Source organism: Trachemys scripta, chromosome 11 (genome assembly GCF_013100865.1).
Source record: "Trachemys scripta elegans isolate TJP31775 chromosome 11, CAS_Tse_1.0, whole genome shotgun sequence".
Taxonomy (NCBI): Eukaryota; Metazoa; Chordata; order Testudines; family Emydidae; genus Trachemys; species Trachemys scripta.
Window position 1 is genome coordinate 5,079,369 of NC_048308.1, and position 16,973 is coordinate 5,096,341.

General features: G+C 45.8%; 1 protein-coding gene across 1 annotated transcript in view; it reads right to left on the reverse strand.

The window, feature by feature from the left end:
* CNTNAP5 (contactin associated protein family member 5) overlaps nt 1-16,973 on the reverse strand; it is a 411,826-nt gene that overhangs the window by 44,341 nt on the left and 350,512 nt on the right. The window contains exons 18-19 of the mRNA XM_034785890.1: nt 4,102-4,341; nt 1,331-1,555 (exon numbers count right to left, since the gene is read on the reverse strand). Of these exons, the coding sequence (XP_034641781.1) occupies nt 1,331-1,555; nt 4,102-4,341 (465 nt within the window). The remainder of the gene's footprint in view (nt 1-1,330; nt 1,556-4,101; nt 4,342-16,973) is intronic.

Here is a 16,973-nt window from a genome sequence, read left to right on the forward strand (position 1 = left end):
TTGTGGCACCTTAGAGACTAACAAATTTATTAGAGCATAAGCTTTCGTGGACTACAGCCCACTTCTTCTTCCACTTTTTGGAACAACTGTAAAGGCTCTTGAAATACCAGTGAAGAGCGTTACTGCTCAGGTCTGAGGGGAGAGTGCCCAGTCCCACTTCACCAAAAAGTATGACCTTAATAAATAAGTTACCCAACCGGGACCAATCCTGGCTCCACCACACACTACCGTGCTTTGCAAATATCCTAGAGAAAGACCCAGTAACGGACAAAGAGTCATGATCACTTTCATCATTGCAAAGGACATTGTTATTCATCGTCCAGTAGCTTTATAGCAAGCATAAACCAGCTACAACAGGGAAGCGTAATGCATCTGAACATTATTTCCATTGGAATAGTTTCCATTTCAATGTCACTGAAAAAAAATAAAAGGATATGAGATTAAAATGATAAAACAAGGAGCAAAAGCCAGAGGAGGTATAGGGAGAAAAGTATTTCACGTGGAGGGTACCACACTATCCCTCCACATTTTGTCCACGTGGCATTTGACATCTAGCAATGTGGAAGTAGGGGAGTTAGATGGAAAATCATTGAATCCCAAATATGCTTAGTAACCAGTTCCCAAGTTTCTGTACTTGATACTTTACAGACAATCCAAAACCTGCCATGTGGCTGCTTGTGATATTTACCAACAGTGGGACTTTCAAAAGCATTTAAAGGATTTAGGAGCAGCAGTCCCAATGAAAATGGATGTGACTTGTGCGCCTAAATCCTTTAGATGCTTTTGGAAACCTCCCCCAAATATTTTCTAATATCAAACAGATTTGCACCTGATGTGATCGGTTAGTGAAGCCAGAAAACCTCAAATTTTGCTATTCATCACTACTCTTCAACTGGCCATGCTCAGAGGTGGTTCAAAGGGCATGGGAAGGAGCAATACACGTACCAACAGAGGAGGTAAAAGATAAGACAACAGTACATATATGGGTCAAGTACATTCACAGACTTTCTCATCGTATCTAGTAGGCCTAATGGATTTCAGCATGGGATAAATAGTAAGGAAATGGTCCTGTACAGTCATGCTGAATGAAAGTCAAGGCACTTTTAAGCTCCAGCAACATGATTATTCAAGGACTGAATAAGCGAGTGAAGCACCGCATACAAACTAAACGGATATAAGCAAGAGTGATGACCACTTACATGAATTGAAATGGATAAAGCTGCAGCCACAGAATCCAGTTGAGAACAGCCCTGAATTCGGTATTGTCACCACAGTAACTATTAATACAGTCAGGATGGCATTATTGCAGTAGCATATCATAAATGCTTACCATTTTTGGAGAGAATCACAGCCAAAGAGTCATGAAAGTAGGTGTCGATGTAGAGCAGGAGGCTTGGAGCACGTGCTGTCAGGAAGCTAAATGCAATGTTTTCCTTGGACATGATGGCGTCTGCATAAATGCCAGAGGATGAAGTGCTTGCATTTTTTGTCACTGGATAAGGCTCTTGGAAAATATAGGTAACTGAGGTGCCAGCTTCAAACACTGCAGAAACCTCTGAAAATAATACATAAACCAAGGAATCTATTTCAGATGGTGCATTTTCAAATCTTAAAATTGGACATAGGCCTGAACCAGACCATCAGATCTGCACTCCCCACCCACCCCAAATCTTTCGAAAGGTGCAGACGTGAATCTCTGATTTGAACTTCACAAGTCAGGCTGTCTGAGTCAGCCACACATGTTTCTGTTCCTGTGAGGAGCCCCAGAGTAGGGTAGGGGCACGATGTGCCTGGAGCTGTAGAAGCCAACTACAGGTGTTTGAGTCATTCTCCATGGACATGGCAGATGCCGGCAGACCACCACAGAAAAGCATCTCTCAGAGAGGAGCATGCTGCAGAATGTTCCTTACACATTCTACAGTAAGGACCTCCATCTTGGCTTGTTTCCTGGCACTTGGAGAGACCCTCTTCATACTTTCAGCCTGGTTGCCCATGGAAAACCACTGAGATGCAAGCTGGAGCCAGATCCCACCTTAAACTATTGTGGTGGTAGCAACAGAGTTCTTCAGGTCTGCTCTGGGTTCGAGGTCCTTTTGTCCTCATTCTACCCTAACCAACCTTTGAAGGACTGGCTAGAAATTAGCCCATATCTGTTCCTTCCTTTAAAATAAACAACTATTAACAGTCCACATTTACAAAGGTATTGTAGCTAAGAGATATGCCTATGTCCTCAGAAACTGAGAAGTCTAGCTATATGTGGTCAGGTCCAGGAGACAGACTTTGTGTTTGCATCACATGCATAAAATGGTCTAGCCACGAAATATATTTAGATGACAACAGCAGTTGGAGGATGACATCTTCTACTATTTACTGGGTAGTCGTAGGCTGATTCCAACGGTACTTTCCCATAGTCCACAGTATCTGTACACACCTCTGAACAGGACACTGGTATTTATTCAGTGTGCCTATTGCAACCTTAGAGCCAGATCTGCAATTCACAGAAGTGGGCATAGTTCCGCTGAATTCCACAGAATTAAGCCAATTTACATCAGAAGAGTGTCCAACCCAGCGATTAAACATATGGCATTGGAGAGGCAGCCAAAATAAACATGCTCACATGCAACTTGGCTGCGATTTAGAAGTAGAGGAAGATTATGGTGGATTACAAATGTGTTTTTTTCCCCAAAGCACATTTAATCCGTTCTTTTTGCTGCATGGGCAACATCGGTTAAGGGCTTCTTGCCTTCACTTCCCTCAAAACTATCTTCTCACCCCGATCTGTTTTTCCTGAGAGTTGCCTGGATGGCAAATACATATTACTCACAAAAGACTATGTTAAAAAGACATTACTAAGGTTGCAAATGTTGCACCACTGATTACATGACTCAGCTTTTCCAGAAGAACTTTCTTTGTTCCGGGAATTCAGACCTTTTTTTTTTTTTTTTTTTTAAGAGCCTACTGCCGGTGGAGACCTCTTCTTGCAGCATAGCCCCAAACCAGCCTCCTCTTGCAGCATAGTCCCAAACCAGCCTCCTCTTGCAGCAGCAGCATTATGCCCCCTGAAGACACACTGAGCATTTCAGGCCCCTCACCATGCCACCTCTCTAATCTTAAAGGGGCAGCTCCCAATTCTCCTACTGTTTAATTTGTATCACTATTAACAAAAGTCACAAATATAACAATAAACTAGTATTCAATATTTTTACTGAATATAAACAACATGACCCTATTTCCATAACAGCGATTCCAGGGACCTCACACAACATCAAGCACTCAAAGGTTAGGAAAATGTTAAAATTAAGGTTGCCTGTGTAACCTTAATTTAGCCCCTTTGTGCATATTCATTATAATACGGTCTTTAATTACAGGATCACACATTTTTTGCATGGGAACATGCTCAGTGGCTCTGAGGGGATGACACATGCAGAGTCTGGTCACAACTCACAATACTAGGAGTGTGAGGTGCTGAGGAAGAATCTTCAGACATTTAACTGTTCAAATCAAAGATGTTTCTACTGAGTTATGTGCAAACCACAATTTTTCAAAGGCTTATAACTTGGTCACATTTGGGTGGATTTCCATAAGGACAGAAAAAGGCACAAAGGCCACCTGCCTATCAAATTTCAAAACATGGGGGTAGTAGAACTGTTCAAAGGAAAGGTCTCAAGAATTATTTAACCTGGGGAAAAGAGTGTATTTTCCTTAGCTCCGTTCTCGGAAATAACTATACCATTTTGTCTGAAATTTTCCAAACAGATTCAGCCTGAGCCAGGCACCTATCGTGGAAAAAATCAGCCTAAACTGTTAAAGTTTGTAAAGTTCTAAGCAATTGAAAACAGGGTCTTACAATGGGAAGTGCCAAGCAACCTTAATAGTAGGTATGCTACCAGCCCCGCCTATAATATCGGAGGAGGTCAATGTGACAACGCTGTCACATGGAATTGTCTCCTCCCAGTTGGGCAAACATTGATGAGCTGAGTTGTATTCAAGTGGGAACTGATAAGGGAAGAATCCCTGGTGAGCTGGGCGTAGTTGCAATTTAGGGGGACAGAGGTTGCCAAGAGCTGCGAGGCGAGTGCATGGAGCAGTCGTGCTGCCTACCTTCCTTGCAGAAGGGCCCTTCGTAGGGAGAGCTGGTGCAGTCACAGAAATAACCGTTGTATTTCTCCACGCATTTGCCTCCGTTGTGACAGAGATTACCATAACTGCTACAGTGTCCCGGGCAGCCAGGCTTGACTCCAGGGGTCATTTTAGCCCTCTCTTCCAGGTCCAGTTTCTGCCCATTTAAATGTAAAGAGCGGATGCATCCCAGGAAACCTTTCTGTCTGGAAGCTGTTCCCCCTGAAACAAGAGAGAGGAACATAAGGGTTTTTGCTTTCAGTGAAAAGTCTGCAAAGAAATGCAAAGCTACAAAGAAATGCAAGCACCTCAGGACAGTCATAATACACAGCAATTATCTTACAGTAAAATTTTAAGTATGTTTTCAGGGAATACAGTGCCAGGTTGACATCTCTGGAGACTGAAGTCCTCTGTTTAGAACTCAATACGAAATGGCAATTCTTGCTGCTCCTTGTAAACATCCCTTCATGCTGCACCCTCCCTGACCTGGTCTTTCCTGGGAAATTTCATCCTGCTTTAAACTTGATTTTTTTCCTCTTGGATGAGGAAATAGTGAACGGTGACTTCCAGTGTTCTGCTAAGCTCTCCATCATATTACCTTGTCCTCCTAACCCCCCCCCCCCCCCCCCAGTTTGCCTGTTTTATCCACTTGCTGCATTTAGACTGTGCCTTGGGGCACAGACTTTCTTCTTTGTTACCTATCTGCACAGCATCTATCTCCTCCAGGTGCTACCGTAATACACATAACAGATGGTAATTGTAATCCTAACAACAGTGGAGTTCGCTGACAGGCTACTGACTTGTCAGCACAGACAAGAACAAGTCATGTCTTTTACCTGTCCTAGGTAAATGCTATTCAGGCCAGGGTTTCCCCACAACTGGCAGCCATGATGTTGAAAATGACTGGTCCTTGTGTGCGTGACCAGGCAGTTGTGCTCAGAATCATGTCATTTAACTTGGTTGTTAAAATAGTTTAAACATGATTAAATATCTTAGTGAAAACAAGCTCTCTGGTGTGAAAGGGCAGCTTAGTCTCTACGGTCTATAGTCTAAATTAATAGTCTGCTTCTAACCACAAGGACCCATAGTTGTAATGAGGACACCTGTTCCCCGAGAAGTGGGCTGAGACATTAATATCAATTAACAATGACGGCAAAAATAGTTCATAGCAATACCACTCCTTTTACTATTCTGTTCAGCAGTTTCCAGTGTTTTGCTCCTGAAACTTCTGCGGCTTTCCCATATCGTCACTGAGGCTGCAGACTGCAATTCTGTTTCAAGAGCAAAACGTCCTTTTCAGACTGATTATTCTTGCTATGAAAGTTTGGACTTTTGGCAACACAACTCTGAACTCAGAAGCACCTCTCTAAACTTACTCCCATGTAGATGTTGGTCCCAATGCCACATGATCAGCTGAGCATGATTAGAGAACAAAATGTCATAAGACACTTTTGCGATGGACTGCTTGGAGATCAGGGTGTGTTTGGCTGTATATTGTTCAATTAACGTCGCTCTTCCACAAATTAAGAGAGAGAGGTGTGGGGGAGGAGAAATCTCGGAGAAACCCTATCACTCCACCCTACAGTACTAGCTGATGCTTTGCTGTCCAGCCTTCCGAGGGAAACAGTGGGGGCAAAAGACCTCTCTGGCTTTAAGATTAAGCTTGATAAGTTTATGGAGGGGATGGTTTGATGGGATAAAGTGATTTTAGTCAATAGGTCAATAACGTGCCATCGCTGGTAATTAGTAACAATGGTCAATGATGGGATATTAAAAGTTACTACAGAGAACTTTTTCCAGAGGGTCTGGCTAGAGAATCTTGCCCGCATGCTTGGGGTTCAGCTGATCACCATATTTGGGGTCGGGAAGGAATTTTCCTCCAGGGTAGATTGGCAGAGGCCCTGGAGGTTTTTCGCCTTCCTCTGCAGCATGGGGCAGGGGTCGCTTGCTGGAGGATTCTCAGCGATTTGAAGTCTTTAAATCATGATTTGGGGACTTCAACAGCTGAGTCAAGGGAGAGAATTCTTCCAGGAGTGGGTGGGTCAGCTTTTGTGGCCCGCATCATGCGGGAGGTCAGACTAGATGGTCCCTTCTGACCTTAGAGTCTATGAGTCTATATTAACAGCAGGAATCCATAGGCTCTGAATCTTGATGGGGATAATTTAGCTCTATACAGCATGACTGTGCCTAAGAGACAGATTGACTTTATGTGCTTTTTATCTTTCATTATGCTCCAGATGATAAAGGCATTTTCTTGAAGAGAACAAACATTTACAGACTCTTCTTTGGAGCAAATTCTCTCTTCCGATGTACAAGCACTGGCTTTGTCCTGATTTTAAAGAGACATGCATCTAAGGACAAGAATTTGGTCATTTGTGTTTACTGTGACCTGAGAGAATGGCCACACCCAAATACCTGTTTATTGGGATTATGCTCCAAGTACATATGTTGGCCAGAGAACCACACCCAAATTTCTAAAGCTAAGCCCAAAGGGCTGACCCAGGAAGACATTTTGAGATCCAGGTTACCCTTGCCTCTCTTTGTTTTGCTACGAACTCCCCTCTCTTCTAAGGAAAGGAAGAGGGGAGACGACTTTTCTTTGATTTGTTTACTTGAAGGACCCCACCCCCCTTGGGCATCCACCAGCAGGGGAGAAAGACATTAAAAGGGACCAGAAGTTGGGTTTGGAGGGGACTTGAGGGAGCCCCTGCCCCCCGAAAATGGTGGAGAATGTGGGCATAACCACATGTGATACAAGGGTTTCAAAAAAAGCCTTAGAGGGGATAGAGCCCAGCTGCTCCGTGTAAGATGGAAGCGGCGTGGTGGTATAAGTGGTTAGCAGAGATGCAGCACCAGCAACAGCAGTTCCAACAGCAATTGGAGTGGGCCACCCAGCAGCAAGTTCAGACCACACAACACAGCAACAACAGCTGCTGAGGGAACTGATGGCCCAGCAGCAGGAATTGCCAAAGGAAAGGATACAGCAGATAGCACCAGCCCTAGGCCCCTACAGAGTTCCAACAGGTCATGCATCTGCTGAGGGGGTCCCCCACCAGTATCAGTAAAGCCAAACAAGATGGCACCAGATGATGACCCTGAAGCCTTCCTAGCGGCATTTGAGCAGGTGGCACTAGCAGCCCACTGGCCCCCAGAACAACAGGCTTTGATTCTGGCCCCATACTTGACAGGTCCAGCCCAGGAAATCTATCATAATTGGGACTTAGAGAGAGCAAAAGACTACAAACAAGTAAAGTCTGCCATTTTGGAGTACTTGGATATTTCCAAAGAGACTCACCGTCAATGGTTTAGAGCCAAGAACTATCCCAAGGGGGCGAGAGCCCGGATAGTAGCGCAAGGGTACAGATAACACTATCGGAAGTGGCTCCATCTGGAGGAGCGATCAGAGGCCCAGGTGACCAAAGCCATCATGACAGAACACTTCATAAAGATATTACCTGTGAAAGGCAAGGCGTGGGTAATACGGCACTGCCTGGGGACATTATCAGAAGTGGTATGGCTAATGGAGGACTTTGTAGAAGCTGAAAGATCACTAGAGGCAGAAACCACCCAAGGCCTCCATAGGGTGGGGACCACTGCGGGGGAGGGGGGGGGGGACCAAATCAGCAACAATCTCTCTGAAGGACCCTGAAAAGATCCTTCCACTGGCAGTCCCATGGATGATGATGTATCTGTGCCTGGATCCAAGGATCCTGAAGGAGGAATGTCCTGAGCAACATGGCCTCTGACACCCACAGGGAAAGAAGAGGTAAGCAGTCAGAGCCTGGAAGCCCTACTACAGAGCAGGAATTTTGTGCAACAGCAAAGAAACAACCCTACACTGAACCATGGAGCGCTTGTATTGAATTGAAAGGGATCAACAAACTGGGGTGGCGAGGGCCCAGCAGCTGGTGCTGCACAAGTACCACTGGGCGGTGTTCCAGTGTGCACATGATATCCCATGTCCTGTTCACCTGGGGAGAGAGAAGACATTGTCTTGGGTATTTGCCCAATTCTACTGTCTGGGGGTGCATCATGAGGTGAGAGAAGACTGTTCCTCCTGCCCAGAATGTCAAGGGGCAGCAGTAACAGGAGCCCTAAGGCACCCTTGGTCCCTCTGCCCTTGATTGAAACACCCATCGAGAAAATCAGAGTGAACATAATTGGGCCCCTAGAAAAAACTGCCTTGCGGCATCAGTACACATTAGTGATTGTCAACTATGCAACCAGGTACCTGGAGGCTGTTCCTCTGCACTCTCTGTCAAAGCTACAGTGATCGCTCCAGAACTCTTGAAAACCTTCTCATGCGTGGGATTTCCCTATGAAATATTAACAGATCAAGGCACTAACTTCACCTCCCAGCTGATGAGTGAATTATGCTCCCTTCTGAAGGTCACACTCCTGAAAACGTTGGTGTATCACCTGCAGACCGACAGCGTAGTAGAGTGATTTAATAAGATGCTGAAGGGAATGTTGAAATGCTTTGTCAGTGACAACCCCAGACAGTGGGACCAGCTACTCTCACTATTCCAGTTTGCCATAAAGCAGGTTCCGCAAGCATCTTTACGGTCATCGACCTTGAGGAATCTTGGACTTGCTATGAGACAGTGGGGAGGAACAAGATGTAGGGGACTTAAACACACTCCAATATGTCTTACAATTAAGGGACCAACTAATAAACATAGGGGTGGTCAACAGGCAGAGAGAATTTGAGAAAGGCCCAACACACCCAGGAAAGAAATTACAATAGAGGGGCACAACTATGGACTTTCCACCCAAGCGACCGTGTCCTGTTGCTACGACCCTCAGCCAAGTCTAAATTAATGGCACAGTGACAGGCATGTCAGGCTGGTTTACTAAGATCTATCATGTGAATCTTCTCAATCCTTGGAAAATGTGGGAGGCCCTGCTGATAACTCCCTTTCTGACTGAACTTAAATTAGGTTCCCAAGTACCCAGTGTCCAAGAACTCACAACAGTCCTGCGGTGAGGGGCTCTTCCCTGGGCAAAGAAAGTAGCTCCTTCAATTGATTGAGGACTTCACAACAGTATTCTCCACCCACCCAGGAAGAACACAGTTGGTCCAACGTCATCTAGAGATTACCCCAGGCCAGCTGGTCAGGAAGAGCCCTAGACCACTGCCACGGAAGATGTGAGATACAGCCCGAGAGGAAGTGCGAGCAATGCTGAAGATGAGGGTACTTGTGGAATCAATAGTTCTGGTTCCCAAATCATAGAGTTTGGTTCAGTTCTGCATTGATTTTAACAGATCAATTCCATCTTGAAATTCAACGCTGACCTAATGCCAAGGGTAGACGAGTTACTAGAGCAGGTGGGACTGGCAAAACACCTGAGCACTATCGACCTAACAAAAGGTCCCTGCAGATTCCTTTATCCCCTTCCTTGCAAGATAAAAAAAGCATTCTCCACCCCTTTTGGGCACTTCCAATTCAAGACTATGCCTTTCGGCCTCCATGGAGTTGCTGTGACTTTCCAAAACTTATTAATAGGATTGTCACACCCCACCGCAATATGCTGCAGCCTATATAGAAGACATCATCCTCTATAGCCCTATGTGGTAAGACCACCTATAGCACTTAAAGGCTGTATTAAAAGCTCTCCTGGATGTGGGACTTATGGCCAACCCTTCTCCCTGTTAACGGATCACACTCCCCTATTCTGGATCCACACCATGAAAGACACAAATCTATGCACAATGAGATGAAACCTTTCACTACCACCCTACAGTTTCAGAGTACAACACTGGATGGGAAAGGTCCATGCTAATGCTGATTTCTTTTCATGGGAGATTGGAGATGGAGACGAACTGCCCCAGATAAGCTTTTCCAGCTTGAAAGGTGGGGTATGTGAAGGGATTCTTCTCACACCACCACTGAGGTTCATTTTAGACTAAGCCCAAGGGGCTGACCCAGGAAGGCTGCCTGAGATCTAGGTCACCCTTGCCTCTCTTTGTTTTCCTACAGATTCTCCTCTTTCATAAAGGAAGGGAGAGGGGAGAGGATTTTTTCTTGTGTTTACTCAAAGAACACTCCCTTTGGGCGTCCACTAAGGTGGGGTGGGAAGAAAGACATTATAAAGGATGGGAAGCAAGGTCTGGAAGAGACAAGAGGGAGCCCCTGCTCACCCCCTTACAAAGCCATAAATCCAGTATCTTTATTAAGTCCATAATTTTAGTGTCTATCAAAGTTATGAATTTAAGCTTCCAGGTTCATCTTCTGAAGGTGTTGGGTAGGTTTCCTTTGAGGATGAAGAACTGAAGGGTCAGATATGATAGGGTTACCATATTTAAAAAAAAAGAAAAAGAGGACACTCCACAGGGCCCTGGCCCCGCCCCAACTCTGCCCCTCCCCTGAACGCTCCGCCCCCCTGCTCCTCCTCCTCCCCCTCCCCTGCTTCCCGCGAATCAAATGTTCGTGGGAAGCCTGAAACAGGCAGGCAGCAGGTAAGCTGAAGCTGGGGCTGGGGTGGTAGCAGTGGTGGTGGGGTGCGAGGAGGCGCGGCCCAGTCCGGCCCCCCCAGCTGAGTGGCTCTGGCCCCGGTGTCTCCAGCCCGGCTCGGGCCTCGGGGCACCGGCCCCAGCTGAGCGGCACCAGCCGGCAGCCGAGCACCCCCAACCCCGGTCCCAGCAGCTCCGGCCTGGCTTGGCTCGGGCCCCGGTTCCGGCCGAGCATCTCCGGCCTGGCCCCGGCCCCGGCTGAGCGGCGCCAGCCGGCAGCCGAGCACCGCCGGCCCCAGCGGCTCCGGCCCCAGCCCTGGCCCCAGCGGCTCCAGCCCGGATCCAAGCCCCATGACCCCTCCCTATTTTCCTGGACATGTCCGGCTTTTTGGAATTTCCTCCCAGACAGGGATTTGAGGACCAAAAAAGCGGACATGTCCGGGAAAATCTGGACGTATGGTAACCCTAATATATGAGTGATCACTTTGTGGAAAGTGTTCATCCCTGGGTTATATGGTATTTTTGACCTTATGCAGATGATCTGAATCTTGTCTCTGACCCAGGGATATTAGCATGAGGTTCAAACCTGCAAACAATAGGGCTTGGGGAAACACTTTGCTAAGGACGTGACTGTTAAATGAAGAACTTTTGCTGGCAGCCACAGGTTTATGCAACTGGGGTCTTGCCGAGCAGCTCTGAACAGCCAGGAAGAAGCCTTTGGGAGTGGTGGGGGGAGGGAGGGAGCTCATGTCAATGATTCAGCAGCAAAACATAGTGCAAATCGATACTGTAGCTTAGCGGCACAACTGGCTAAATGACTTAACACTCTTCGAGGATTAGTTGTTCAATTCTTTGTTTAAAAAACAAAGGATGTTTTCTTTTGTTGGAAAGAGATGGCGTTAGGGAGGATGTAGTGGAGTGAAGGACTGTTGGGGGACTGCTTTCTTTTTATAATAGAGACACAGAAAAGTGTGTGTGTAGATAAGGGTGGTTTTCATTATCTAGTTGCAGAAGGACTAAAAAGGCAGTGGGAAACAGGTGGCATTATGCAGTCGAACTACAAGTTTTACTCAGTAGCCTCCAGGCAAAACGCTGAAAGCAGCAGTTTGGAGGCACCATAAATTAAGCCTAAAAGAATCCTCTAGATTCCTTTGGAACAGTACATGTTGGGACAGGACTTCGGGAGCTTAGCGCTGTGCTGTGTAACATGGTCCATAATGCTCAATGTTATGAAATTGACTACAGAGTCTAAGGAATGGCCAATAATGGGGGAAGGGTAAAACCAAACAGAACCATAGAACTGTAGGGCTGGAAGGCACCTTTAGAAGTCATTAAGTCCGGTCTCCTGAGCTGAGGAGGACACCTACCTGATAAGCGTTAGTCCAAAATGACAGGGATTCCTCCAACGAGGGAGATCTCCCATGGAAGCCTATTCCAGAGTTTAACTACCCTTAGAACTAGATTTTTTTTTTTTTAATATCTAAACTAAATCTCCCTTGCTGCAGATTAAGCCCATAACTTCTTGACCTACCTTCAGTGGATATGGAGAACAAGTGACCCCCGTCCTCTTTATAACAGCCCTTAACGTCTTCCAAGGCTGTTATCAGGTCCACCTTCTATCTTCTTTTCTCAAGACTAAACATGCCCATTTGTGGGGGTTTTTTTTGTTTTTTGTTTTAAACTTTTCCTGATAAGTCAGGTTTTCTAAATCATTTATCATTTTTGTTGCTCTCCTCTGGACTCGGTCCAATTTCTCCACATTTTTCCTAAAGTGCGGTACCATAACGGGACACAGTACTCCAGCTGAGGCTTTACCAGTGCTGAGTAGAGTAGGACAATGACCTCCCGTGTCTTACGCCTGTTAATACACCCCAAAATGGGATAAGCCTTTTTTCACAACTGCATCACATTGCTGATTCATAAGCAGTTTGTGATCCACTGTAACCCCCAGATCCTTTTCAGCAGTACTACCGCCTAGCCGGCTAGTCCCCAATTTGTAGTTGTGCACTTGATTTGAATTTGAACATAACATTTGCATTTGATTTGATTTGAACATAATGGCTCCAGTCCCTGGTTGCAGCTGAGGAGCAAATGGTGCATCTCAGGATTATCAGAGGAATGCAAAGAGAACTCTAAGTCACCTCTGCCGTCTGCCAGTTCTGGACTGCTCTGAACCAGGCTTGTCCTTCGGGACAGCAGCACAAGAGCTTTATATGGTACAGTCACGTCTCTGGCTTTGTATTCTGTCTTGAACATTATGAGCCTAGAGCATGCCCCTATCCTTGCACAGGAATGCAGGGAGGTTCCTTCTCTTTTGTGCTAGTTATGGCCATGTATAGTCTGAGTGGAAAATGGGGACTGATCTTTCTACTCACCCCTGAGGCTGAAGAGGGAAGAGGGGAGGAGCCAAGGACACACCCTCATGCCCCCAGCCAGCTGAGTGGGTGGACTGAACTATCCAACTGTCTCTGGAGCACCCCATACTGAAAGACTTTCTAAACACTCCTTAGACCGTCACTTTGGCTCTGTGGAAAAGGACTTTGTTTTGCTCTGGGGGCAGAGTTAAAAAACAGAATTTAACAAAGAAGCAGTAATATAAACGGCTGATCCAGTGGTGCTGCTCACTCCTTACTCAAGACACAGGGTAGCAGTAGCTTTAGTATTATTTAAAACGTGGGAGGAAACACCCCAACGGCACAAAAGCACCCATGAATATCCTCCTGTCACCAGGATGCGGTGCTCACCTCTTGCAAGCGCCCCCGGCTGCCTGCACACGCTCTCTAATTGCAGAGGGTCTTCGTCGACTCAGCCCTTCGGCCGAGTCACACTCTGTGGAATGAGACCCGCAAAACAGACCCCTTGCAGGGTAAACAGTTCAACAGTCTTTACACGGTCTCAGTGATCGAGCCATACCCCCAGGGTTTCCTCCCCAGAGGCAACGTCTTCACCCTCTCTGGACCTTTGCGGCTCCAGCTCTCCAGCTGGGCCACCAAGTACTTCAGGCCCCCTTCCAGGGGTGTGTTAAAGTCCAATACAGTCCAAACAGTTCACTATCTCTGGCCCTATTCAGTGGTCTTCAGTCTCCTCTCTGAGTCTCAGGCCACTCCCCTAGGACCAGCAGGACGGGGCACGTGGGCCTGACCACATCTCTGAGTCCCAGCCCAGGGACCCTATGGATAGTAGCCAGGTGCCACTGCTTCCCTGTTAGCTCTTTGCTATGCTGCTACAGCACCACGGGCCTCAGCACCTTCACCAATGGTCCACCCTCACCTCAAGGCATATGATGAACAAGTCCCAGCAGCCAGCCAGGAGCTCTGTCTTGCCGCCCCGCTCCTTGCCAGCGATGGAGTTGTCCAGGGTACTACAGCTCTCTTCAGCTAGCCAGGAGCACCACTTGTACTCCTCTGGCTCCAGCAAGGAACTACCTCTGTTTTGAACGGCCGCTCTCTTTACATGGGTCTGCAACCCTCTGATTGGCTGCTCCCTGCAGTCTTTCCCTGATTGGCTGCCTCCTGCACAGTCTCTCTAGGCCAGTTGAAGGATTTAGCTCTACTGCTTCTTTCTGGGATGGGGTGTGGTAGGACCTTGAGGGCTCCAGCAGGGGGCCTCTGCCTAGTACACCCCATCAAACCTCCATGATTCACTGATTGACTGGGGAGCCCACCAGAGCTCAACAACAATTTCATACATAAGCTAAGTGACAGAGTGGCATTCCAAGCACAAGTAAATGCTTGTATATTTCTCCCTTCCCACTCCCCAAAACAATACCCTGAGGACATTTTCGGAAAGAAACCACACTAGGGACAGGAAATGCATGGCAGATGTAACCTAGCAGGCTGCACCAGCAGCCACTATCTCTGACTCAAGTACAAATGAAGGATGGTAGAGCTGAGTTGAACTGACAACAGGTGGAAAATAAGAAATGCCACGCTGAGCCTAATTTCACTGTGGTCTACTATAGCTGATATGAGCATACACATACAGGGGCTGATTCCTACATACACCAATTGACCTTTACAATGCTCTGATAGCTTAAAGGGGGCCTTAAACTGGCCAGAAATTACCCCCCCTCCCCCCGAGTACATCCAATAGACAGCCATGCAAAGCAGCCTTAAGGTTTAAACCAGGGGTTGGGCGGGCAGTTGCATGGACTCAGAACACAAGGAACACAAAGGTAGCTTAACGCCACCTCAGCCTGTTTCCCTAAGTCCAGGAATGGCATGACTGAGATTCAGGGCCGTACCATGAACATTGTACCACGTTTCTGGATAGGGAACCATAACAGCTGCAATAGCCAGATAAAAAGAGCAAACTGAGAACTGAACGCTACTCTAAAATCTTATGAATGAGCTGAAGCTCAAGAACATGCAACGCACAGGGGTTAGAGTGGAAAAAAATATAATGGTGGGACCATCCTTAAACTCCACTCATGATCTCAGAGTGGCCGGATTTTTCTCCTGAAATGATCAGCAGTGAAACATGTTAACAATATTGACACTTCAACTGTTGTCATTAGACTCCAGAGTTAACAGTCCACTGTGACAAACAGAGGAAGTGCACACCTCAGTCTCTGAAAGACAGCCTTGGAATGGGTCATTGTGTGAGGGTTCTCTGCATAGCAGACACTTAATTTCTGCAGAAGAGAATGGCACGGCCAGAGCAGTGATACATAGGGCACACTGCCAAATCCTGGCTAAATACCACTAATAGCTCTATTAACATTTCTGAAAAAGGCTTTGGTTCAACATTCCCACATAGAGACAATTCTGCAAATGTCACTAGGTAATAGCTATCTTACAATTTGATTTTAAGCCAAAGACCTAAGGAGAAAATCATGCCATTGCTTACAATCCTAAAACCATGGGCTTTCATGGAGTATGAGGGCAGGATCTGTCCCTAAAGTTACATATGGTAAATAATCAAATAATGTAGGGTAGACATTATTAGCTTAGCTGGTGTAAACTGACATAGCTCCACTGAAGTCAAGCATGGTTTGTGCAAACATCTCCCTAAGTCCAAAATTTTGCCCGTGCAATTTCTCAAGGCCATTAGAAACTAATCTTAGACTCCAGAATTCATTCTACTTGTGTGATCAAGACCATATTTAAACTTCAACCTGTAGAGCTGAAAGACTTTGTCACTTCTCTTCTGTCTTTATTAACATCTCTGCAGGTACAGAAGAAATTATACTTGGAAAGCTACACTGGATCCACATTTGTTCGTCATAATAGTAGTATCTTATATTAATATACACCTTCCATCCAGAAGGATCCATAAATACTTCCAGAAGATAAATAAACTAAATTAAACTTTGACGGAGTCTTGTTTATGAGAATTGCAAAATACTTGAATTGATTCAGAAGGGAGGATAAAAATAAAAGATATTAAATCTTGATGACTAGCCAGCTCCTTCATGGAAATGAAATGCTGTGTTTAAATGAAATAAAATAGGAAGATTAATTTAAAAAAATATTTGGAACATTTTTTAAACAGCAAATCACGTCAGCTATATGGATTATTAATTAAGCATGTGCATACCGACTGTGGCAACCCCTTAATCTTAACTGGTATGCAGAGCATTGCAGATGTAGAAACAAATATATTGTATTCAGTGTTGTTGTAGCCCATGTCGGTCCCAGCATATTAGAGAGAAGGTGGGTGTGGTAATATCCTTTATTGGAGTTTGAAAGCTTGTCTCTCTCACCACAGATGAGGGTCCAATAACAGATATTACCTTGCTTCTCTATACAAATATGTTGTAAGTTACATGGGGAACATATCTTATAAGAGAACAGGATCCCAGCCCCACTGGACCCCAATTTTATAAGCATTTCATGGAAAACTGAAAACCTTCATAAAATGTAGGGTTTGTATATTTGGGGGAACATAGAATATCCCACTGCCAGGCTGAGGTGGGCAAAGGCATGTCAGTTAAACAGAATTTCTTAAAGGGCCAGAATGCATCACTTAGACACAGCCCTGAGTACAGAGGAGTATGCAGCCATTCAGCCCATCTCAAAGGGGAGTTCTGTGATGGCTAGAGTCTGGCTATTGTATAAGGGATGCGAAGGAGAAAGACTCCTTGTCCTCTCTGCTTCAGTGACCAAAAAAGGTAGGAGCAACTGAGCCCCAAATTAGAGTTTGGTTGCATGAGAGTTGGGCAAATAAAATAAAAAATAATCTGCAAATAAAATGTCTGCTTTCCTCTTTGTCTGTATTTACTTTGTCTGTGTTCATAGCTCTTTTATGCTTGCTTTACATGGCTATTCTCACAAATGAGTTTACCAGCAGTAATGTTTACCACAATGAACAGATTTTAAGGAAATATTGCAGATTATTTGCAACTATGCCAGAAACCGGCATTCAGGAACTATGCCCCTCCTGTTAGGGTACAGAAATA